We start from the raw sequence: 26,951 nt of genomic DNA, 5'->3' as shown, positions 1-26,951 counted from the left end.
TGTTTCAAACCAAAACTACAGTATCTTTCACTATACCCTTATACAGGCTGACTCTCATGCCTGGAATGCATGCCCTCCCTCCCTCACCTCTGCATCCTACGATCTTTAGCTTCTTTCAAGGCTCATCTCAGGTACTAACTCTTACAGAAAACAGGAAACCCTGGTTGTTAGTGTTTTCCTCCTTCCCAAAATTTATCTGTGAAAAAGTTTTATCCAAGGTAAGCCCCTTGGAACAAAGATTGTGTTTTGTTTTGTTTTCATAGCCACAGAGCCTGGCAAATAGTCAATACTTGCTAAGGATTCATTGAATGAAGTAGTGTTCACAGAAAATAAATTAGAAAATGTTGGCCAATCTGTTCCTGCCACTGGAACCAATCCATCATCAAGCATTTATTAAGAACCTTCAGAGTGCCAGGAATGCTGATATAATCTGAGAAACAAAGGCAAAGATAAAAGACCCTGCCCTCAATGAGCTTGCCATCTATAGATCTATAGATTAAAGAGTTGGCCCAGAATCTTATGACAGTGAAATATACACACAGGCAAGGGAAACTCATTTATTCTTAATACAGAACAAATAGCAATGTTATTTTTTATACACTCTGCATTCGTTGATTTATACATATGTACATACACACATATGCCCCCATGAGCACCTCCTAATATTATTTTCCCCATTTCACAAGTGAGGAAACCATGGTACCAAGAGTACCTTGTTCAAAGGTTCAAGAATAAACAAAACAACTAGGGCTTTTCCAACGTACCCTCCTTGTCGGAAACCACCTCAGACTCACTTTCTCAAAGTATGTTCTGTGTCCCTCAATTGATCTTCTGCACCCCAGGAAAGCTAAGGATCCATACAGAAGAAGGAAGGCCCTATTTTCTTTCCCAAGAGAAGTTAAATCAAGAGGGTTTTTCCTCTCTTTGGAGATCACAGAACCTTTCAGGCAGATTCATAACCTTTGCAAAGTCCAAACAGGCTTCAACCTGCCAAAGACAGGTCACAGGCTCAGCTGAGAATATTTTAGGCTTCCTGGTCTTATCTCACATTGTTGATCCTGGTTTCAGTTCTGTGGGGGAAAGGGGATTGAAAGGAAAATTATAAGTCCCACTTTCTCTTCAACCTTCTTTCCAAATACTTCTCTCCCGGAAGCATACCTGTAAGTCATAAGAAACCAAGATTTGATATGTAAGACAAACCACTTGACAGTCAAGAAAAGAACCAGCCTGGGGCAAAAATATGTCATAGGTATTTATTCCTTTACAGCCCCCTACCCCAGTTTCTCTTTTGCATCATCCATTCCTTTTCTGTATCAACTCTCCCATTCCCCCCACCCACCCTGTGCCTTGAATATCCAGTGCCCTCTCTATCTTCATTACTACTAAAACCTGTTCTGGAGACAGGATGTGCCATCACTCACACCTAAGGACACTGATGAATGGCGTTGAAAAGAGTCCTGGATGATCCGTCAGAAAACCAGAGTTCCTGTCCTGTCTCTGTCACCTACTATCTGTATGACCTTCATCACCTTGGCCAAGTCATTTCACATTCGATTGTGAGCTCCTTGAGGGCAGAAACTGTCTTTTGTCTCTTTTCTGTATCCCCAAAGCTTAGCACCGTGCATTTGTTGTTCAATGGTTTTTCAGTCACATCTGACTCTCTGTTACCCCATTTGGAGTTTTGTTAGCAAAGACACTGGAGTGATTTGCCATTTCCTTCTCTGGCTCATTTTACAGATGAGGAAACTGAGGTTAACAGGGTTTTATTTGTCCAGGGTCACATGGCTAGTAAGTGTCTGAGGTCAGATTTGAGCTGAGGAAGATAAGCCCTCCTGACTCCAGGTCAGCATTCCATCCATGGATCACCTAGCTGCCCATGTCTCAAATAAAGTGGCTCTATTCCTTCCATCTTAAAATCTATGATCCACCCAATATACTCTAATACTTCTTTATGTACTAGAAGGTTGGCCAACTAGCAGACAGCAGTTCTGGAACTTTCCTTTAAAGAGAATCTCTTACTTGAGGTAAAGCATATGACTGGGGATGGTAAAGCTTTCCCTATATTAAGAAATACATTTCTGAGTAAAGATATTTTCACTATTTAGGGTCCAGGGCCTGTTCTATGAGGAGATAAATTTGGAAATTACAACTTCAGTGTGATCAGCAGGGATGCTCCAAGCTCTGCCCTCTCAAAAAGTATCTCGCCCTGACTATTATAGCATTAGCCTCCCTACCAATCCACCTGAAATTTCCTTTTAGTTAGATAATAAGGCTAAGCTAATGCCACCAGAAAGCCACTTAAAATGAGTAGTATATAACCTGGATGTGACAGAAGAACTCTCTCCTATGAATACAGTTTAGTTTGTTACAGGGGCTCTTAACCTGGGGTTTATGAATAGCTTTAAGAGGGTTCATGAACTTGTTGGGGGGAGGAAATATGTCTTTATTTTCACTAACCTTTAATTGAAATTTAGTCCTTCAATTGTGATTATAGCCGCATGAGTGTGGCTCTCCAGGGGAAGGGAAGGAAATGTAAGAATAATATATTTTTCAGTTTAATCCACATTACTAACATTTTCTCCATAGTTTACTAAAGTCTAGACAATCAAAAACAAAAACAACAATAAAACATTTTTGTAGGTTTTGCTGATTTCCAGAGTCTAAATGCTCACAATGAAAAATTTAACAACTAACTCTCTCCATTTGAGCTGGCTCCAGCATACCACTGGATGGAGACACCAAACATTATTCTGAGAATGATGATAATATAGATCAGCAAACTGCCAAAGGAATACATTACAAAAAAAAAGGATAAGAACCTTGGATTTATTAAGTAAGTTAATTGAATCCTCAGAGAAAGAGCTTAGATTAGAGAATGAGATACAGAGGGAGTAAATTCCAATACAGAGGAAAGGAGAAACATAGCCACCATGAACCCTCAACTGATGGAGGACCAAAGAATCCCCAAAACATTCATAATAATAATTATATCTGTTGTTTACATGCACTTCAATGTTTGCAAAGTACTTTACATGTGGTTGTCATTCAGTCTCTTCAGTCATATCCGACTCTTGTCATCTCCATTTAGGGTTTTCTTGGCAAAGATATTGGAATAGCTTGCCATTTCCTTCTCTGGCTCATTTTTTGCAGATGAGAAAACTGAGTGAAACAGACTTAAATGACTTGCACAGGGTCACATAGCTACTAAGTGTCCAAGGCTAGATCTGAACTCAGGAAGATGTCCTGCCTCCAGGTCCAGCACTCTAACCACTGAAACTCCTGGCTGCCCTCTTTACAATGTGTATCTCATTTGATTCTCAGTGCTGGCCAAGGGGAAGGTCATTATTATCCTCAATTTACAGATAAGAAAGCAGTCTGAAAGAGGTTCAGTGTCTTGCCCAGGATGACACAGGTAGGAAGCGTCTGATGTAGAATGCCGACATTTGCTTCCAGACCCCAAAGTCTTTATCTCCTATGACACCTGGCTGCCTAGAGAGATTTACATGTGAGCACCAAGTCAGGTATGATAACAAAAGGCACACCCAGGGCGGCCACCTAGGAAGAAGGCTAAAAGGGTGGAGAAGGGAAAAGGTAAAGATAAACTTTTCCTACTCCGAAACTTGTGAATTGGCGCCACCCATTGTTGACTAATAACAGATGTCACTTTTGAGTTATGTTACTTGGTCAGATTTGAGAAGTAGGAGATTAAGGGAATAGGATGCCTCATATTGTTTAGAGTAGAGAGGGTTCCTTCATCTCAGAAGTTTTGCACCAAAGCCAGAAATGAGAATGATTTCTAAAAAGATAGCATTGTTGTTATGGTGGTATTTAACCATTAGGTGAGGGAAGGGCAGCAGAGAAATAAGTATCAAATACTTTTCAGTTTAATGTGCAATACTAAAGTTTTCTAGATAATCAACAAATAAATTATTTTTGTACATTTTGCTGATTTTTAAGATGTAAATTCTCACCCTTAAAGTTGATCAGCTCTTCTCGTTTGAGCTAACCCAAGTGTACCCCTGGATGGAGACAACAAACATTATTTTTCCAGATCCCTAAGATAATCATTTCTGGGTGCCTATGCACATGTGTCAATATCATGTCAATATCATAGGTTCTACATCTCTTCTGCATCCCCTAACTCCAGGATTCTACAAATACACCAAATGAGCCCATAACACTCTTACACCTTGGCATTCTAATCCTACTTGATCTCCCCCACTTTTCCCCCTAGCAAATGCCAGCCCTGAACCATATTCTTTTCACTGTTCATTTTTTTCCATCATGTCTGACTCTTCCTGACCCCATTTGGGATTTTCTTGGCAAAGATACTGAATTGCTTTACCATTTCCTTCTCCAGCTCATTTTACAGGTGAGGAACTAAGGCAAACAGGGGTAAGTCACTTGCCTAGGGTCATCTTGCTACTAAATGTCTAAGGTCAGATTTGAACTCAAGTTGAGTTCCTGACTCCAAGTCTGACACTCAATTCACTGCACAGATCAATACTCTATATTATACCTTTTAGGCAGGATCTTCCCCACTCCTGGAATGCCTTCTCCATTCTGATTCACTTTTACCTTTTGCAATCACTGACTCCACTGAAGGCTTAGCTCAAGCACCATCTCCTATAGAATGTCTTTGCTGATCTCCTTCACAGTAGTTTTGTATTCACCTAATATATATTTTGTATTTACTTATCTGTGTGCTCATTGTTTCCCTCAGTAGAAGGTAAACTGGGATTACAGAAGACAAAAACCATTTTGATTTTTTGTCTTTGTTGTTCAAGGTTTTTTTTTTTTTCTCTTATGTTTGAGTTTTCATGACCCCATTTGGGGTTTTCTTGGCAAAGATATTGGGGTGGTTTGCCATTTCCTTCTCCAGCTCATCGTACAGATGAGGAAACTGAGGCAAACAGGGTTAAGCAACTTGCCTAGAGTTACACAGCTAGTAAGTGTCTGAGGCCAGATTTGAACTCAGGAAGATGAATCTTCATGACTCCAGGTGGCATACTGTATCCACTGTGCCCCCTAGCTGCCCAATGTGCAAAAGGGGAAAGTGTGTACTTAAGAAATACTTGTTGAATTAAATTTAACTGGAGGGGGTGGGGAGAGAATCTCTAAATCAGAGAAGGGATGAGATGACTTTCAATATGACACTCATTTATTGCCACAAAACTACTCTGCATTAACCTCAATTCTCAAAAACACAACCACCAAGAATCCAAAGAGACAAAATCCTAATTTGAACACAAAGGAATGAAGGCAACAACATAAGAGGAACAGAGAGAGAGGGAGGAGGGCTAACACTAACTGGCAGCAGAGAGTAGTGAGGAGAGCACTGGAATTGAGGTCCAGGGACCTGGGTTCAAACCCTCCCCTGCTACTTAATGCTGGCATGACATTGGGCAAGTCACCTTCCCCTATCTGAACCCTGTTTCCTCATCTACAAAATAAGAAGGTTGTACTTTGTGAGCCTTTCCAGTCTTAAAGCCTACAAATTTTAATCCAATCCAGTTTCTCTTTCTACCTAGGGAAGCAGATAGCACAGGAAAGGAGTAGAGTCTGGTCAGATTCTTCTATCTCAAAGCCCGGGTTCTTTCCATCTCCCCCACATCCTTCAAGTTCCAAATTGCCCCTTCGTGGCTTTTTTTCCCCTTTAAGTCTGATTTTTAAAGTCATTTTGTTCTAATTTTACCTGTGTAAAACTACATGAAGCCAGAGGTTTTATGGAAAAGAGGAGAATACTTCAGAGTAATATACCTTTCTCCTGTCCCACTAGGGACAGCCTTAGATCTTACCCCAATTTCCCTTCTAGAAAGCACCCTATTTGTCTCAACCTGACCCTGATCAATTTTTTTCTAATGATATCAGAGGGATGCACTCCATATCTTACCATCTTGGGAGAAGATAAAAGCTAAAATACAAGGAACGTAGGAGGAGAAGGGATCTAGGGGTATGGAATTTTGGACACACTATCAGACAAATACACTATGTTTTGTTTAAATTATTTTTTTTCTTTTTTACAGAGAAGAACTCATTAAATTTGTGGGAGAGTACATCTTGAATTTACTGGAATGCAAAAATAAAAGATAAAATATAAATAAAATAAAATATAAAATAAAAATAAAAATAAGATTTATTTTTAAAATTAAAGTAAAATTTTAAAAAAAATTAAAATTTAAAGTTACAAAGACTCTGCGAACAGAAAGTCATATTGCCTTATAAGAGCAAATGAAATCTCACTGTGTTCTTCCTCTCACTATGGCCAAATGAAAACAGAGTGCTGAAAGTTTAAACACCTACAAATTGGTAATTAATTCAACATGTCGATTGAAACTAGGATGACAATTTTTTAAACAAATTTATTTATTTTATCATAATAATAATAACACATTTATGTAGCATATTTACGAGATGTTTTCCTCATAATAACCCCATAAGGTAGATAGTATAATTATTATTATCCCCATTTGATAGATGGGGAAACTGAATCAAAAAGTTCAAAGACTAGTCTGAGGGGACTCAGGTATACAGTGTCAGAGGCAGGACTCAAACTCAGGTCTCCTTTTCCCAAGGTCAGTGTTCGTATATCTACACTAAGCTATCCCTCCAATTGTGCTTGGATTGTAAAATGAGTCATTCAGTCATTTAGATATTTTTCAGGTCTCAAAGAAAATATTAATTGCTCAAAGGATATTCAAGATGTTTGTCTCAGTAAATAATGATGGCTATTACTCATTCATGCATTCATTTGTTCATTCATTCAACATGGATATATTAAGAAACAAAACTTGAGTTCAAATCATTCTACCCATTTGATCACACCAGGAGAAAGTTACACTCCCAGAAAAAGATTGGCTTTGTCCCCCAACCCCAATAATAAGCAAAATGTTAACCAAGCGATCTACTAAATGATTTATTACAGAAAAGGGAAATCTTTCATTCAGGTTTTAATACTCACTTTTCATCGTGAACGAGCCACTAATTTAGATGCATTGTTAGGATTATATGTTGAATTCTATAGAAAGGAGAAAATGACAGCACTGTCATGACTGCTCTAAAAAGTAGTTTTCACGATGCTTTATAGTTTACAAACATCTTCCCTCACTCCAGCCCTTCAAGGCTGCTTACTAGCTCTATAATCATAGGCAAGTCACATCAAATGTCAGTCTTGGTTATATTTTCTCCAAAAACTGGGTGTTATTTAGGTCATGTTGTGAGGAAAGTGTTTCGTTTAAATCTCTCTAGACAAAAAGAGCCATTACCAGTATTAAATTCATTTTGCAGATGTAAAAACTAAAGCTCATGAAGGGGTACTTATTCAAATTTGCAGGAACAGCAAATAAGTAATTGAACTGAGACTTGATCTCAAGTCTTCTGACCCCTAGGCAAGTCACTTAATCTTTTTTTTTTTGTCTCAGTACTGTAACATGATAATAATAATAATAGTACCTAAGTCTCAGGGTTGTTGTGAGAATCAAATGGGATAATATTTGTAAAATGCTTAGCACAGTATTTAGTGCATCACACCACATAAACACTAGCTATTATTATTATATTTGTGTACACACATGTACATATACATGCATGTTATATGCATCTATACACCAACACACAGGATGTCATTATATAAGCTTTAATAGCTTAGTTTCCACATTGGGAGTTTTCCACCCTGGAGGAATTATACATCTGAACTAAATACATACCAGGATGTCCCTGCACCACAGTGCCTCTCTAGATGCTTGTATCCTTATATGTTTATTTTAATAATCACCATTATTCTTTTTATGACTGGTATCTATTAACCAGACATGCAGAGTGCCCAAGTACTATCATTTCCTTGACTTTCTGCATGGAGACTCCTCTATGTCCTTCCAGTGGGGTCTAGTCAATGGGAGTTCTGCAATTCCAAGCTACCACCTCAGCTATCTAATTCATTTCCATTCAGTCTAATTCAGTAAGCATTTACTCAATGAGTAAACTAGTATTGTGCTTACTATATGCCAGGCACTGTGCTAGCCACTGGAGATACCAAGATAAAAACAAAACAGTACCTACCCTCAAGTCATATAATTCTATCAGAAGAAATAACATATACATATAAAAAGCATATATCCAAATAAATATATATGTGTGTATGTACATACATATGTATGTGTGTGTATGTGTGTGTGTATATAAATGAATATAGGATTAATTAGTAGAAGAATTTTATTGTTGTTTAATCAAGCCCTATACCTCCTGACCCTTTGAGGGGTTTTCTTGACAAATATACTAGAGTGGCTTGCTATTTCCTTCTCCAGCTCATTTTGCAGATGAGGAAACTGAGGCAAAAAACATTAAGGGACTTGCCCAGCATCACACAGCTAGTCCAGGTCTGACTAGGAGGACCATGTCAGGTCCTCCTGACTCCAAGTCCAGCACTCCATCCACTGTGCCACCTAGCTACCTCCATAGGGGAAAGGATCTAGAAACCAGAGTGATTAGGAAAGGTTTGCTATAGATAGTGGCACTTATGTTGAGTTTTGAAGGAAACTGTTATTCTAAAAGACAAAGTCAAGGAAGGAGTATTTCAAGCATAGTGGTACACTCCAATTCAAAGGCATGGAGACAGTCATAGGAAAGAAACAGCAAGAAAGTTAATTGGCCTGAACCATTGAGTAAGTAAAGAGGAATAATATATAACAAATCAGCAAAGGCAGATTGGAGGCAGATTCTGAAGAGCTTTGAATGCCCAGTGGAGGTATTTGTGTGTGATCCTAAAGTCAACAATGAACCATTGGAGTTCATTGGTCAGAACACTGTTTCAGTGAAACCACTTTAGTAGTTGTGTTTAGGGTGGATTGAAGAGGGGAGAGACTTGAGACAGGGAAACTAGTTAGGATGCTATTATAATAATACAAGTGAAAGGTGATGAGGGCCTGAACTAGTATGGTAGCTATGTGGGCAAAAAGCACTTGGGTGCATGAGATGTTGTAAAGGTAGAAATAGCAAGATCTGGCTATGGATTGAAAATGAAAGGATGAGGGATGAAGAACGGGGGGTGTGAACCAGGGTTCTAAAAAGAGAAAGTTTTCAAAGAGGGATGAGTTTCAGGGAAAAGATGAGTTTTATTTCTGATATATTGAGTTTCAGATGCCTATTAGACATGCCGATAGACATTTCTTGTGAGCAGTTTAGAACTGGAGCTCTGGAGAGAGATTAGGGCTGAGAGTTATACATATATAGGGATGAATATTTTAAAAAAGAAAAAAAGTATTCTTTGTTGGGCACTGAATGCATTCAATTTGAGATCCAATCAATTTGGAGCTGGAAGAAATGATTCTGAGACAGGATACACGCAATAAAAAATGGAAAGTCTTCAGACACTAAAAATTCTGTTCTCTAGCAAAATCTGAACACTAAATTAATCTACTTAATAGAGTAGCTTTCCTCTATTCTGTCCCACAGATCCTCAGACTCCATGATGCTATGAAGAAAGAGACCAAGCTTACTTACCTCTTCTATCCTTGATGTCCCCTTCAGGGAAGACATCCTCACCTTCAAGGCTTCTCTTGTCTAAAACCAAAGGAAAAATCAATTACTGGCAGCAATAATCTACTGGAAAGCCTAGGGAAGAGTAAAACCCAGAAGATCCAAATCTACCCAACTTCAACTTGAGCATAAGAACTCTAGATCTATAATTCAATGATCTGTCCCAAATCCAATTCATCATTTAATAGCCCTGCCAAAAGCACAAGTAACCTGCATACACCGGTTACATGTTGTTTCTCATCTTGGTGGTTGTTTGAGTATAAATCAAAAAGAATATTTTTCTATCCCCCAACTCCCTCCCACCCTCCAATTCCCACCCCCAACTACAGACTCAGGCTTTTGTTTGCTCACTCTTGAACTTAAATAGGTCTCTGTAAGATGTGCACCAATCTCCAATAAGGAAATTGAGTCCACTGTACGAAGGAGACAAAGTTTTACCTTTTGATCCAGAATGGTCCCAAACAGCAAGATGAAGAACCCCTAGGACAATGATGGACATAAATATAAGAACAAGGGAGAAGATCTCCCACATTATGTCCCCTTCGGATGTCTCGCAGAATCATAACTGGGGCAAAACAACTAGAGTTTTGATCCAGGGCACAAAAATTTAGAGGGCACAAATAACTCAAATAACAATATTAAAAGAATATTCAATTTAATTTGGTACATTTACATGTAAACACCACTTGCAGTCCCTCAACAGCGCAGAGACAACAGTGTTTAACACTCAACTATCAAGAAAAATAAGAAGTCAACAGATAACAAGTATCGTTAATAACATGCCATTGTAGTAACTAACTCCCCTCCCACTCTACTAAATTTGTTTAAATTACCTCTTGTATTATTTTCGTATCATGAATTACAGTTGATCTGTGGGCATGCATTTATTGTTACTTGCCCTAGGCATCAAAATCTCTAAATTTATGCCTTTGGGTGTAAGATTAACAGGACTTTTATTTTTCACTATGTTAAAGGAAGATAGTAGTCAGAATTTTATAAACCATTTGCGAAGTAAATAATTGGGATTTTTTTTCCCCTTGAGGCTACCTTTATTCCTGTAATAGAATAACTGGCTATAATCATTATATAATATCATACATGTCATATCATATCGTGTTATGATATGTCCCATTATATTATGTTATGAACACAATCCTGTGAGTAGATACAGCTGCCTGATGGGGACTCAGCTAGCTGGGTAACTCAACATCTCCTCTCATGTCTGCCTCCCCCTCCCCTTCCTTCTCCTCTCCACAGGAAGGTAAATTTGGATGTCCAAAAGATGCCCAGTTGACTGGGTTTTACTGACTAATTCCTCTCCTCTCCTTTCCTCTCTTTTCCTCTCTTCTCCTCTCCTCTCCCAATACCTGCAATCTGCAAATAGCTGTTGCCTCGCCCTACGTGAGCACCTGCAAAGACCTTGGCCTAAAGGGGCCAAGGTCTCCCAGTGCATCCTGGGCCATCTCAAGTCATCCTGAGGAATATCACGTCTCTGGATCCAGATGGCTCTGGAGGAGAAGTGAGGCTGGTGACCTTGCACAGCCTTCCCTCACTCAAAAGAAAATCAAGTGCAAGTCATGTCATCATTTCTCTGATGGCATGGTCTTTTTAGACAATGAAGGACAAAAACAAAGTTATGTTATGTTATATATTATGATTTACTTATGTTTTACTTTATATTATTTTATTTTATATGATTTCACATATATAGTTTGAGTATTGAATTTAATATATATGGTATATGCACATCTGCATGCATGCAAGTGCTTGTGCATGTGTATATGTGTGTGTGTGTGTGTGTGTGTGTGTGTGTGCAATTTATAAGATTTTGGGAAAAATTGCCAGTATCATTAAATATGGGGGATATATATATTTGTTTCTCTCCAAAAACTGACAATGACTTTCAGGCACTATGTCAAGGATTAGGAGCTTTATCTTATGTCGAAATGTAACATAGGCTCCAATGAAAATCAATATACTTCATCTCTTCATTCAGTAAACATCATTGAGTACCTACTATGTGCTAGGCACTATGCTAGATGCTGGGAAATAAAGTTAACAGTCCTTGCCCTCAGGAAGCTTATAATCTTGGGGAGAACTAGCATATATGTAGAAAATTAAATATAAAATATGTAGTGAGGAGAGAGCATATTTCATTCCATACATTAGGGGCAGATTATACAAAGGTATGGAGATGGTAGATAGAAAGTCATCTATGGAAAACTACCCAGTTTAGAGAGAACAAAGGGTGTGAAGGAAAACAATTTTAAATAAATTTGGAAAGGTAGCGTGGATACATATTGCAAAAGGCTTTGAAAGCCAAACAGAGTAGTTTATATTTTATTCTAGAGGTAACAGAGAGCTATGGAAGCTTCTGAAACAGAGGAGAGACATGGTCAGAACTGTGCTTGAGAAATAAAGTATGATGGCTGTGTAGAAAACAGATGAGATAGGAGAAAAACCATTAGCTGTGAGTTCCAGTTAGGACTGAGACATGAGGTGAGCCTGTATCTCTGGGGCTAGTGGAGTGACTTTTTGCCATGGATATGCAAAGATATAATGAATATATGGCAGAATATTTTTCTCTTTGAAACTTTTGGAACATTCATACAACATGATGGTCATAATAAGTGATTATATCAGAGATACATGGCATGGGCAAGGGTACAATTATTTAACCTCCCAGGACTTTTCTAATTGAGAGCTATGAACTATACATTCCATGAAAGAGATATTTCAAAGTGATAGTGACAGAGGTCTGGTGGAAGACGGCCAGATTTAAAAAGGCAGGGAAATGAGAATAGAGTCAGGTTAAGAAAAATCTTGGAGGAGGATAGTAACACAGAAGGCATCCTGGGAAAATACGGATATAATGTCTTTTTTTTTTTTTTGGCCAAATCACTTGGAAGGAAAATAAATAACCCTGAAAATAAAATCAAAATCCTCTAGTAAATTAATATTTTTATTAATGTAAATTAAAATTTTGATGCTTGGGGCAAGTAGCACTAAATGCATACCTACAAGGAGAAAGGTGGTAAGTGATTTTTAACTCCAAGGGCTGATAAACAGGCTTACAATACCTAAAGTATAGTTAGTAAGAGTGTAGGGAAAGGGAAAAGAATACCTTCAAACTGGTTAAAGAGCAATGAATAAAGTAATAAACTTTATTTCATCTGGGTGTTTATATCTTTCGATATTATTCTTGAGTGTAATAAAGCTTAATTTAATTATTTTTATTCTAGCATTAATTAGTTAAATAATTAATTTAATTATCTATTTAATTAATTTAAGTGATAGCTCACAATTACACAAAGACTTTTGGGACACCCTGTATTACTTTTGTGAATCTACTAATTCAGGATTGTACTCCTAGTAATGCTTTGCTGCTTTAGTAAAGAGTTTTGTGTCTTTCTAAAAGAGATACTCAATTCTTTCTACATCTTATCTACAACTATTAGAGATCTCTTTATATGGACCGCTAGGCTGTAATTCAGGTATCACTGTAGCCCTGGTATCAGCAAGCTGAATAAAAGGTAAGTAAAAAAGAAGTAATAAGGGTCCTAGAGAGTTAGCTTTTAAAATCCAAATCATAACACAAAAACAAACCTCTCAAGCTAGTAATAAAAGAGTCTTATGCAGCCATCAGCAAAATACATATGCAAAGATTTCTTTTATAGATTATTGGGAAGGGAATAAGAATTTATATGACACCTACTATGTGCCAGGCACCTTTTTCAATTATTATCTCATTTGATGCTTACAGCAGTCCTGGGAGGCAGGTGCTGTTATTATCCCCATATAACAGATGCGGAAACTGGGGCAAACAGAGGTCAGGTGACTTGCCTAGGTTCACATAGTTTGTTAATATCTGAGGCTAGATTTGAACTCAAGATTTCCTGACTCCAGGCCCAGAGTTCTATACACTGAGCCACCAGCTGCATCTGTAGCTCGAACACCAGAAAGGCATAACATCTACAGTAGAAAATGGAAGGTGAGAGACAAGACGAAAAAGGAAGGAGATGAGCAGTTATCAAACACCCATAATTGCAACAGTTAAAGTTATTTGGAATATATTCGCTAGGCTCAGAACACTCAGAATAGTAGAAAAATATTCCCTGATTTGTGTCACTTACCTGGAAAGCATTGAGTAAAGAGAAGATGATGTGGAACACTAATGAGCTGCCGTCTATTAGGGTGGCTATCCCAAAACCCCAGGTCAGTCCTAGCAGTGGGGTAAGGATAGCAACATTCTTACTGATCCTCATAATGGTCACCATATCCTGAGACTTGGAACTTCCAATAGAAGGCCTTCGAGTGTTGACAGCCACAACAAAAACCACAATCAGATTTACTGCCACAATGGTCAGTGCTGGGATGACAAAGGCAAGAAGAGCTTTGGAGTTGTCCCAGTTGAGCCAGCAGGCCTGAGGTCTCACATAACCTTTTCTTGGTTCTGTGACAGCAACGGTAGTGGCAGCAATGACCAGAGGGCACCCATAGCCAACGGAAAAGGCTGTGGCCATCATAGCAGACTTCATCATCCGGCGGAACACAATCAGTATTCCATAAAGGATGAGGAGGGCTTTGATCAGCATCCAGAAGAACAGAGAAAGGTAGAAGTAGTGACTGAAGAATGTCACTGCTACACACCAGTTGTAACTCTGAGCTGTGCCATCAAAGAAGGACGCAAGGATGAACCACACATTGGCAATCAGTAGTGATGTGGCAATGTTCACAATGCACACATGACGCATGTATGAGATCTCTGTCACTGTCACTTGGGACCACACTGTGATTTCAATGATCAGGCACAGAATAAGGCTTAAGATGGAGATGCTGAGGCCAATACAGGTAATGTAATCCAGGGTTTTATTGGCTAAGGTCTTAGGAGACATTAGAATGGAGAAGGCCATCAAGAAATTGGTGGAGTTGCAACGGCACGTGGCTTTATCCATGACATCCACTGTTGTTTCGCAGGCTTCTTCCACCCATCTCCTATTCCGGGAGTGCCAGCCTACACACTGAGCTTTGGCATTGTGGGATTTATTTATCTTCTCAAAAGTGAGTAAGACTTGTTTCATCTTTTCTGGCAGGATCACTGAGAGAACCAGCCCATTCACCTGTCTGGGAAAACTCTCATTCTGCAAACGAGCTTCTTCCAAAATTTCTCCCAGGGTTGAGAAAGCAATGCTGATGGCCTGGGAGGGAGCTGGGAGCTTCTGCAGCTCTTTCCAGGGGATGAGTACTATCCCTTGTACATCCTTCCCACCATCAATCACCCTCATAGAGAAATTAAGACTCTTCCCTTGGGTATTATGGCTGACTCTAAAACCTTTGGTCTGAATAAAGGGCTCATCTACGATAGTCTCAGGCTCATCACCAATAGTGAGATTTTTGGCAAATGAATTCACTGACTGTAGCAAAACCGAACTAGTGGTTCTCTCAGGAATGAATGCCCAATTTGAGATGACTGATCTGTCGAGGACGTGGTTAGCTATTGTGCTGAAACTCTGCCAATTGAGACAAGAAATAATTTAAAATAATAATAAATCATACTTGTTCAGTACTTTTTTATACTTTATCCATCATCTTCACAGATATTATATCCTTTGAGTTTCACAATAACCCTGTGAGATAGCCAGGTCAAGTGTTATTGTCATCAAACCCATTTTAAAGATAATTGAGATAACTGAGGCCTGCTGAGTTTATGTGACCTACCCATATTCAGATGTCCAGTAAAGACTGGACATTGGACTAAACCTGACTCATTTTAAGTTCATAAGATGACAGCTCTGGAAGTAAAAAATCAGAGGCCACCCCATCCAACTCTGTCATTTTAAAACTAAGGAAACTGAGGCCCAGAGAGGTTGTTATTTGCCCAATGTCCTATAGGTAGAAGGAAGATTCAAACTCAGCTCCTCTGACTCCAAGTTCAGCACTCTTTCCACAACACCTCAATACCTCTTAGGCCAGAGCTCTTTCCCCCAAATAAATTCATATTTAAAAACAAAACAATGGCATACCTCCCTTCTAAGCCTGGTAAGTAATTCTCAGCACTCCCTGTGACAATAGAGGTAGATAAGCACAAGTCTCCCACAGTATGGGTGGTGGTCTGCTTCTTTGGAGGGAATGCTAACCTCAAGAGATCATAGGTCCTCTGGAGAATAGGGATAATCCTTTCAAACCAAATTCTCTTGGAGAGTGATTCCTTTTTTAATCACTGGTCTTGAAGACCTTTTGTTCTATAAATCCCCTATTGAAATATAACCATTCTTGGTAGAAGTTGTAACTTAAGCTGTCATCAATGAATATCTTATTGGGGATTTCTTTCCAAATAGGACAGAGAGCTGAGACACCAAGCCCTGACGAAATACGAAGTCAACCCTTGGAGGCAGCAAACAAGCTTGAGTCTAGGTAGGTGCTAAAAAGAGAAGGGTAAGAGGTTACTAAAAGCCAACCTACTTAATTTTTGTGGTTGTTCAGCCCTTTCAGTCCTGCCCAACTCCTAGAGTTTAAAAAAAAAAATACTGGAGTAGTATGACATTTTCTTCTCCAGCTCATTTTACAGTGAGGCAAACAGGGTGACATGACTTGCCAGATTTGAACTCAAGAAGATGAGCCTTTCTAACTCCAGACCTGGCACTCTATCCACTGCACCATCTACCTGCCCTTCTGAGAAATGTACCTGATAACATTTTACTACAAAGAAAGCTATACCTGCATCTTCCTCCGGTTGACATCTGTAGACAGTTGCATGGATATGTTTTTCAGCAACTCGACTATAAAGGCAATATTTCCAGATGTAGGTTCTGAAGACCTCACACCATTGATTACACAGGCATAATCATCTGGACATTTCTTCCGGATGCCTTGAGCTGCTGATTCAATGAACTCTTCATTAGATGGAGTTAGTAACACAGTTGCAGAAAATCGTGAGCCGCCAACCAAGCTTGGCTCATATACTGAAACTCCACTGATCTCCTGTGAAAAAAATAAAAAACGAAAAACAGAAATAGTTATTTCCTTCTGCAGAAAGGCAACCTTACTGGTGTCTGGGGAGGTCTCACTGATGTCTGGTTACTATTATCAGACACACACAAAGTAGAAAATCATCTTTTTGCTGGAACAGAGAAGCAGACTCGGCTTAGGCAATATCTCAATGACCACCCAAAAGGTTCTGAGCAGTTCTCAAAATGAAATTAATACAAATGGATGTAATAGTTTTTAAGCCATGAGTTATCATTCTTTTTCTAGGTAAAGGAAATGAAGGGAAGGAAATAGGAATCACATAAAATTTAATACACAGTGATAAGAGTGTTATGACTTCCAAAAAATTGGAGATTTAACCTGATTCAGTTTTTCCCTGAGATTATCTTCAATCTATCGTGAATATATATCTTGTTTGTACTGTTGACCTGAAAACTTTGTTAAAAGAAAAGGCAACAAGCTAAATGCATACATTTTATGATTTAATTAATTAATTGATCAATTCCCTATTAAAGACAACGGTAACATAATGCATTACGGAGCCAGAAATGTTCTGGCTACCCAGTGCAGAAATCTTCTGGCTTATATACATTTTACTGTGAGAAAGGAACTCTCCTAGTTGAACAAATCATAAATTCAGTAAGTCAGGACAATTAACAAAACAATGTTGGTCAGGCCTTGGGATTCCAGGCTGGGTCTCGGTGATAAGGAAAGAAATCCCACCACTAGTAAGTGGGAGGCTTCCTGCACTAAACAGATAACTGACGTAGGAAAGGGTAAACAATGTTCAATAGAAATTATGACCTAAGATGTCTATTTTTCTTTACCATTAATATGCCATAACATAGTATATGTCTATAGATAATAAGATACAAAGGAAAGTCTCATTATTCAAGATATAGTGTCTTAGGTTAAAGGTCTCCTTAAGGAGTGTAGAGTCGGCCTTGGCTGGCTTTTGCTGACATAGGAAGAGGCACTCTCTGAGTTTACTTCAGAGAGAACAAAGAGATTATTCCAAAATTTTATATTAAACATTATCAGTACATGGTTGTTCATGTGTTGTCTCTCTCTTTAGATGGTTAGCTCTTTTTTGTTGTTGTTTATTTGGCCTCTCTTTGCATCCCCAACACTTAGTGTAGTGCCTGGCGCATAATCAGAACTTAAAAGCTTATTCACTTATTCACTTGGTATCTCACTTCATTACTTTCTAGATATATGATTTCTTTGTTGGGGGTGCTTCCTCCACTAACAAACATCACCACGCCATGTTGTTTCAGGGGTTGCTGTAGCCAAATTAAGTCATCACCCTGTGGCCAACCCTATGGTAGTGACTCTCTGGACATCAAATTTTGAAAACAAAACAAAACAAAATATATTGATTCTCTATTCACTTGTGGATAATAATAGTACCAAAGAACTTTAAAAATTGTCTATGTTTTGTGCCTTCTAATTGGTACATATTCAAATCCAGCATTAATCTTTGTTGTAATATTAGAATGAAGTAGGGAGAGTCAGTGCTTTAGCAGGATAAGCCGAGGCTGGAGGGAGTGGGAGAAATAACTGGTTATAAGGATGTAAAGTAGGCCTTACTTTCTGCATCTCTCTGAGACATCTAGTTTCTTATTCCATGCTCAAATTATTAAGAAAGCAAAAAGGGCTGTTAATTGGTGCAGTATTTTTGTGAAGCTATCTGGCAATGCACAATGTGTGTCATAAAACTGATGAAACAGCCCCTTTGACCTAGTGATCCCCATACTAAAACTATATCCAAAGGATATAATTGAAGGGAAGAATGAGGAGAGAGACTTATCTGTGCAAAAGTATTCATAGACATTTTATTTGTAAGAGAAAAAAGCTAGACATAGTCTACCTGTCCAGTTATTGGGGAAGGGTGAAATAGATATTAGCATATGAAACATTATTATTGTGCCCTAAGAAATTACAAATATGAAAAATAAAAAATATGGGAAGATATAAAACATGAGGGAGTATAAAGAAAGCAGAATCAAAATAGTTACATATACAGTATTGCTCACAGAGATTATGGTGATTTTGGTAGCTGGAGAAAAGTTGGGTCAAAGGTCATGAGTTTCATCAGTTCCACCAGCCAGAACTCAGTTTGGCTCCTGAGTTGACTAACATGGCAAGCAAGGGGATATTATAAGAGTTTAAAAGAAGTTCCTTTTTATTTTGTTCAACTATGATGATTTCTTACAATGGAGGAAGCTATTTTTTTGTAGGATTGGAGTTAGTGATAGAGATGACAAAAAAGGAGGACAGGGGGAGAAAAGAGTCATTGAAAGATTGTTCTTAAATGCACAGAAATTGAGGAGACACAGACAAGCAGAATAGTATTGAAACTAAGAAGTTATTATATATTTTATATTATATTATGTATATTTCTATTACATTGTACATTTTATTATATATATTATTATATAGTATATTATATATTTTTTAAAAACAAGCTACATGTGATAGAGATTTATGATTTCATATACAATCTTCTTTTTATGTTCTTCTTTGCATAGGGAAGTCTTAATGTTTGTAAGTGTTTATCAAGTTCAAAATAACAAAAAGGAAAATTTCTAAAAGAGTCATTTTACCTCAATTCCTTGGACACTTCAGCTTAATGAAGTCCTTGAAATCATTTGGACAAATTACTAAGATGTGATAGGATCTCAATTTCATTGTTTTTTGTCTGTTAATTATTTCCTATGTATCCTATATATGGCTTGCTTTGTATATGTGTTTGTATGTTGTCTCCCCAATAGATTACAAGCTCAATTAGATTGCTGCCTCAGGGGTAGGAACTGTCTTTTGTCTCCTTTAGTATCCCCAGTAGTACCTGGCATATAGTAGGCACTTAATAAATGTTTATTGATTGATTAATTTAAAATGGAATTTATTACTCCATAAGAAATAACGAATAAGAGTACAAAAAGATATAGAAAGATGTATAAAACCTGATACAGATAAATAAATCAGAATAGAAATATACAAAATAGAATGTGTACAATATAAAATGATTTGCGAATTTCACTTAGCAAAGCTATAAACGAAATGGGTGAAGTGAAGATTATGAGATATACATAATGCCCCTGGTTTAAAAAGCAAATCAACTTAGGAGGAAGAATAAAAAGCAGTGGGTGGAACTGGTGACTGGTGATTTTTTTTTCAATTTCCCCAATCACCCAAAATAGAAATACCTCCTAGAGACAATATACAGGGCATCCCAGAAGGCTTAGTGCCATTTCAAGCTATGTATTAAAGCTTGAACCTGTACTAAGAATTTTAGATCACTCTATGTTTTCTATAAAATTACATCAATAAACAAAATCAGATGTTAACAGAAGAGGAATTCAGAAGGGGACAAAAAATACTGTTATTGTTTAATTTATTAAATTTGAATCTGCATTTTCTTTTTAAGTGAATTATAGCTCTTTTAGGAGAAAGAAATATTTAAAAAGGGTATTGCATTAAGTCTCTAAAATATGGAAGTTTTTAGTTGGGTAGCTTAATGAATTAGACCTTGGAAATTAGTAATACGATCAAGGTTACAGGCTTCATGTCCATGTGGTGGGCTTGTTAGCTTCATTCTATTTCATGGCCACCTGGGCTATATGCCCACCACCAGCGATGGGCCATCTTGGAAAAGATCAGCTCATTGAACAAAACTCCAAAGAACCTCCTGGGCTGAGTCACAGAGATATAGAACGTTAAAACTGGAAGGGACCTTGGAAATCATCTGGTTCAAGCTCATTAGTTTGTAGATAAGGATTACTGTGGATAGGTTTGCCACTTGGAAAAGCAATTTTAAGATTATGCCCTACCAATCCTACTAAGTCTATTACCTCTATATAATAGCAATACCTGCACCTCTGAAAGGTAGAATTAAATGTTAGCTATTATTATCACTACAGTTACTATTATTACATTATTATTATACACTATTATATATTACATTATTATATACTATTATTACATTATTCTCTTGTGTCTACTCAGATCACCAGGATCAACTTTCCTCTTAAGCCTCCCTGGAAATAATAATTTATCTGGTTCCCTATAGGTCAAGTTTGGTGGCCTCTGCTAGGAAAGACATGGCCACAATAACTCCGGCCAAATGGACTCATGGATAAGGTAAACAAGCAACTGCTTCCGAAAGGGAGATCAGGAATAGAAAGAAGATGCTGCTGACCCAAAGTTCCATGCTGCCCCCCGTCCACCTGGTACCTGAAAGAAAGGGGCTTCATCCCTTTAGGTGAAGACTTTTATCTATCTAATGCAATATATACATTATATATGAATATAATGTAAGTTATATGACTCTGGGCCATTAATATATACATATATGCATACACTAGTATATATGTATATATTCATACATATAGGTGGGTATTTTTCAATCTTGTCCGACTCTTGTCAAAGATACTAGAGTGGCTTGCCATTTCTTTCTGACTTGTCATTTCTTTCTCTAGCTCATTTTACAGATAAAGAAACTGAGGCAAACAGGGTTAAATGCCTTGCTCAGGGTCACCCAACTAGTAAGTGTCTGAGGGCAGATTTGAACTCAGGAAAATGAGTCTTCCTAACTCCAAGCCCAGCACTCTATCCGCTTCTTAGCAGCTGCAGGAAGAAACAACTGTACACTCCTGCCATTTTCAGATTCTTTTTTCAAAGCAAATTTTGATAGCAAGAGACTAAAGATATTGAATGGCTGAAGGGTGAAGGAGAGAGGCCTGATCAAGAAGGAAAAAAAGACCCTTGAGATTTAGGGGTAGCTGTGGGATAGGCACGGGAGGATTAGTGTGTGACAAACTTTCCCTCAAGATTTTTCCTAAAGAATAATTGTAACTAACATGTACATAGGGCTTAAAGATTTACAGAGTGCTTTACTCATTTATTTTCTCATTTCGTTTTCACAAGTCCTTCACAACTATTAAAATTAGGTACTATTAATATTCACATTTTTCAGAGAAGAAAACTGAGGATGAGAGAAGTCAAATTAATTGCCCAGGGTCACATAGCTAATATGTACCTGAGGAACGATTCAAACTCAGGACACTGGCTTAAGGTTCAATATCGTATCCACCATGCTAAGTAGCCTTCCAATGTGGTCCTAGACTGAGTCCATCAGAAATATCTCTTTTAGGGCATCAAAAGCTTAATGATGAATGAAGCTTCAGGTGTACTTAACCCCTCAGACTGATAACATTAACTTTCCTAACTTTCCATCAGCTTCTTACCACACCTTTCATTGGCCCATACCCAATAATGTAACAAACATATCATCACCTGAAAAAGTGTTTGGACAGTTAGACTGGTGCATGTTTCACTGGATTTTTGCCACCTTCTGTTATTACATGTGAATCCTATTTCTCCACGAAAGGGCTTCTCACAGAGCTGTGTGCAGCTGGAGCCATTCCTACAGATGCCTTGGCATTGCCCTAAGGGGAAAGAAGGGACACCCAATCAGCATTACCAAAGGTCAGGCAGCTAGTATTTTCATGATCTCCAAGGCATTGTAAGATACAAGTCCGATGACGCCTGTTCAAGTTCAGCTGCAGGGGAAAGTCAGCTCATACTAGCTCTCACTCATATAGCTTTCTGGGAGTTGCACAGTCTTTTACTCCACACATTATCTCACTCAGACCTCATAAGAACCCACCCTTTCAGGCAGGTGTTAACAGGTATAATTATCCTTTTATTACAGATGAGAAAACTGATGCTGAGAGATCTGGATGCTCATAGGCACATCGCTACTAATAAGATCAGAGATGGGATTTGAACATGGATTTTTCTGAGTCTAAGTCCAGAATTTTATCTTCTTATGAAATTTCTCATATACAGGCAATGGAGTATAGAACTCTATCTTGTCCTACAAGAAAATAGAGGGCAAGGGGACAAGAGAAACAGGGGGAGTGATAGGAGGGAGGGCAGATTGGGGGAAGGGGTAATCAGGATGCATGCTATCTTGGCATGGGAGGAGGGGAGAGATGGGGAGAAAATTTGGAACTCAAAATCTTGTGGAAATGAATGTTGAATGTTGAATGTTGAAAACTAAAAATAAATTAATTAATTTTTAAAAAAAGAAAGTTCCTCAACTAAGGAGACCCTAGCTTCCTTACTCTACATTTCCTCTTTCTAACCACAGAGCTAAGTTGTACTAATCTAAACATTTTACTTTCTGCAAACCCACTTACTAGGTGCCCCTACGTGTAGCTGAGAATATGCAGAAGCAAAACAAAACAAAACAAAACAAAACAAATCATACACCATGCCATTAAGGTATTTCCTCCATCAAAGCAGCTGTTTTTTCTACCATCTCAGAGTTAGAAGAAACCTCAGAGATCATACAGGAATCCTTGGTAAATGTCTACAACAATTAATCATTCAGCTTCTCCCTGAAAACCTCCAAGCATAGAGAGCTCATCACTCTATTAATAATGATAATCACATTAGCTAACATTTATGTAGTGCTTATGATATGCTAGGTATTATGTTAAATACTTTTCAATTATTATCTCATGTGATCCTTAAAACAACCCCAGGAGGTAGGTGCTATTGTTATCCCCATCTTACAAATGAGGAAACTGAGACAAACAGATTAAATGAATTTGTCCAGAGAAGTGTCCAAGGTCATATTTGAACTCAGGTCTTCCTGACTCTACGGCCAGCACTCTATCCATTGTGCCACCTCAGTACCCCAATTATTCTATTTCTGGACAACTCTGATTGTCAGAAAAGTTTTCCGTTGATCTAGCTGAAACTTGTCTCTGCAATTTGCAATCTCTGTGGCTAAGTTATAGCAAAATAACATATATTATGGTTTGCAAAGCATTTTTTCTCAGAACAAACATGGGAAATAGAACAAGTCTAATCCTTTCAACTGAGAGCTCTTCAAATGCTTGAAAACAGTAAAGATGCCCCCACCAAGTCTTCTTTTCTCCAGTCTACCAATTCCATCAACTGATCCAAATATGAGACACTCTCTAGTCCTCTCATAGTCTAAGTCACACTTCTCTGGATATAATCTATATCAGGGGTAGAGAACCTGCAGCCTCAAGGCCACATGTGGACCTGTAGGTCCTCAAGTGCAGCCCTTTGACTGAATCCAACCTTCACAGAATAAAATCATCTTAATAAAAGGATTTGTCCTGTAAAACTTGGACTCAGTCAAAAGGCCACACCCAAGGACCTGCAAGGTCACATGTGGCCTCAAGGTGGCAGGTTCCCCACCCCTGGCCTAGATAGCCACATGACCCCTATTTGTTACATGTGCAGATGATTCTTTAAATGCAAGTATGGGATTTTACATTTATCTCTAAAATTTCTTTCTACTAGAGTCAGCCTGTTTCTATCCTGCTGCTCTTCTTTCTAACTTCCCTATTACTGTTGAAGATGCCACCATTCTCCTACTCACCCAGGCTCACAACTGGATGTCATCTTCAAATCCTCCCTCCCCCAACCCAGTTCAGTGTGTTGCCAAGTTCTGTTGATTCTACCTTCATGACATCTTTTATATGTGTTTCCTTCTCTCTTCTAACACTTAGACCTCTTTGGTACAGGTCCTTATCACCTCACACCTGGATCATGCAATTGTTTTCTGGTGAGTCTCTTCCCACTCTAATCTGTCCTCCATTCTTTTAGTCAAAGTGATCTTTCTAAAGCACAGGTCTGACCATGTCCAACGCCTATACCCTTAGCCCATTCAGCGACTCCATATTACCTCTAGGATCAAATGTAAAATACTGTTTGACTTACAAAAGCTATTTATAATCTGACTCCTTTGTACCTTCTAGTCTTGCCATATTTTATGCTCTCCTCAACATACCCTGTGATCTAGTGATTCTAGACAACTTGCTGATCCTTGCACAAGACATTAAATTCCCGGATTCCATGCATTTTCACTGGCTGTCCCCCATTTCTGGAATTCTCTGCTTCTTCATCTCCATGTTCTGACTTTCCTCTGTTCAGTTCAGTTCAATCTTGTATCAGTCATGTCTAATCCTCTGTGACCCTGTTTGGGGTTTTCTTGGCAAAATACTGGAGTGATTCACCATTTCCTTCTTCAGCTCATTTTACAAATGAGGAAATTGAGGCAAATAGGGTTATGTGACTTGCCCAGGGTGACACAGCTAGTCAGTGTCAGAAATCAGATTTGAACTCAGAAAAATGAGTCTTCCTGATTCCAGGCCTGGCACTCTATCCTCTGGGCCACCAACTTCCTTTAAGTCTCAGTGATTTTCTTCAAGAAGCCTTTCCTAACCAATCTTAATTTTTGTACCTTCCCTCTTGGAATATCTCCATTTGTGCGCAAACATATTTTGTTGGTACACAATTTTTTGCATGTTTTCTCTTTCACTAGACTGTGAGTTCCTTGAGAATAAGGATTATTTTTCTTTGTATCTCTACTGCTTAGCACAATGACTGTACTTAATAGCCACTTAGTAAATATTTCTTGGCTTGATTTTTCAGATTTTGACTCTAACATCCAATGTACTAATTATATCTCTGGGCTTTGGGATATCTGTAAATCTGAAAAACATGGTAACTCTATCTCCCTCCAGGTTATGCATAAAAATGTGGAACAGCACAGATCCAAAGACAGATCCTTTGGTCAATTCACTAATATCTCTCCTGGTTGACTATGGTATCTATCTATCCATCCATCCATTTCTACACATACACACATATACAAACATGTATATGTATACATCATAATTACATATCATATGATGCAATATTTTCTATAAACATATATAAATTTATATTTTAGAAATTATCATTTAAATTTTGTAAAGTTATACACAAAATATGTATGCATAAATAACTTTACAAAATTTAAATAGCAACTATTATGTTAATTAGCTAATAGAAACTATTGACTATTAGGTTGCATGGTACAGTAGATACAATGCTAGACTTGGAGTCAACAAGACCAGGGTTCAATTTCTGCCTTAGACATTAGTTTAATGACCCTGGACTTCACCATTCTGTGCCTCAGTTTTATCATCTATAAATTTGAGGACAAGAATTTTCAAAAGGCACTTAGTGCCTGTAGAATCACACAAGGTAACGTTGTTTTTCTCAAATAAAGCATCAATAAGTGGTAATTGTCATTTGATTATTAGTATTATTAATTATTATTATTCCCTTGTGTTTAGACAGCTCATTAGTATAAAGATACAACTTCAGCATCCTTAGTAATCATCATTTATCTAGCTCCTTAAAGTCGGTATATTTTAAACCATGCTGATGATGATAGAAAATAACAGGAGCAGCTATACTCACATACAAAGTACTCTCATAGAACATTAAAAAAGAAAAAGAGGTCTGAATCCAAAGGATGAAGGCTCAAGTCTCTATGATGACATTACCAGCGTGACCTCAAGCAAGTCACTTAACCTCCCCTGAGCCTCAGTTTCCTTATCTATAAAATTATTTCTGAAGCCACTTCCAGATCTAAAAGGATGTTATCATTGTTCTATTATGTCCCTTTCAGGCTCATGAGAAACCTGCACAAATATTATGACGTTCCTTTTACAAGTGGAAGAACTGAGGGTAAGTTAAGTAAAAGCAAATTCGTTAGGGTTAAACGGGCAAAAAATGGCAGAGCCATAATTTAGACCCAGCTCCTCTGACTCCAAATCATGTTCTTTATCCACTCAACAAGACTTCACTCATTTCACTGACTACTCTGCCAAAGAAGGCAGAATACTAAGAGTAAATATTTTACTAATAAATTTAGGGAAAATATTTTCAATTTGTATGAAAAACTCAGATATATTTGTTCCCCAACTGCAGGTGTCAGGGACCTGCTTTGTTTTCCCTCTTCCTTCTTGATTTCTGAAATGGTAAAGAATTCCTCAATTACATACCTTGGAAGCCCCTGATCTTTGATTTTTCTTTCAGACCTTGAGTTATGTCACCAACCTGAAAAACACAAGTTCCCAAATGTGTTCTTTATTATGGTTCTCCTTCCTTACCTCTGTTTATCCCTGAGGTGGGAAAGATTTTTTTTTTTTTTTTTTTTTTTGGTGCTAGGAAGACCCTATATGACACTTCTTTCATAGGGCTGCTTGGGAAACACCATAGCTTTGGATCATGGAACCATAGGTCTAAAGGTGGAAGGGACCTCAAGAGTCACCTGGCTCATTTCCTTCATTTTACAGGTGGGGGAACTGAGGACAAGGTCAATAAATATAATAGACAGAGCCAGAATGGATGTTGGAAGGCATCCAGTCCAACCTCTCTCATTTTGCAGATGGGGAAACTGAAGATTGGGAGGCCATTAATAATAGGATAATAGAGTTAGAGCCAGAAGAGACCTCAGAGGGCATCTTGTACAACTCCCTCATTTTACAGATGGCAAAACTGAGGCTAGAAAGATCAGTAATAAGATAAAAGTGACTATTACAGATGTA

General features: G+C 38.0%; 1 protein-coding gene across 4 annotated transcripts in view; it reads right to left on the bottom strand.

Annotated features, from left to right (window-relative positions):
- Positions 1–542: 542 nt before the first annotated feature.
- The window catches only part of ADGRF4 (adhesion G protein-coupled receptor F4), a 37,358-nt gene continuing 10,949 nt past the window's right edge, over positions 543–26,951 (bottom strand). For 2 of the 4 annotated variants that reach the window (XM_072642400.1, XM_072642401.1), the window contains 8 exons: positions 26,406–26,460; positions 21,820–21,971; positions 16,252–16,515; positions 13,668–15,044; positions 9,973–10,014; positions 9,499–9,558; positions 6,962–7,018; positions 543–1,158 (listed from right to left, as the gene is read on the bottom strand). In XM_072642400.1, the coding sequence (XP_072498501.1) occupies positions 6,965–7,018; positions 9,499–9,558; positions 9,973–10,014; positions 13,668–15,044; positions 16,252–16,515; positions 21,820–21,971; positions 26,406–26,460 (2,004 nt within the window). In that variant the 3' untranslated portion in view covers positions 543–1,158; positions 6,962–6,964. The remainder of the gene's footprint in view (positions 1,159–6,961; positions 7,019–9,498; positions 9,559–9,972; positions 10,015–13,667; positions 15,045–16,251; positions 16,516–21,819; positions 21,972–26,405; positions 26,461–26,951) is intronic. The other 2 variants (XM_072642402.1, XM_072642404.1) reach the window with 2 other exon arrangements.

Source organism: Notamacropus eugenii, chromosome 2 (assembly GCF_028372415.1).
Source record: "Notamacropus eugenii isolate mMacEug1 chromosome 2, mMacEug1.pri_v2, whole genome shotgun sequence".
NCBI classification, from domain to species: Eukaryota; Metazoa; Chordata; class Mammalia; order Diprotodontia; family Macropodidae; genus Notamacropus; species Notamacropus eugenii.
Note: the sequence above shows the minus strand (reverse complement) of the source record. Positions and strands in the feature narration are given on the sequence as shown.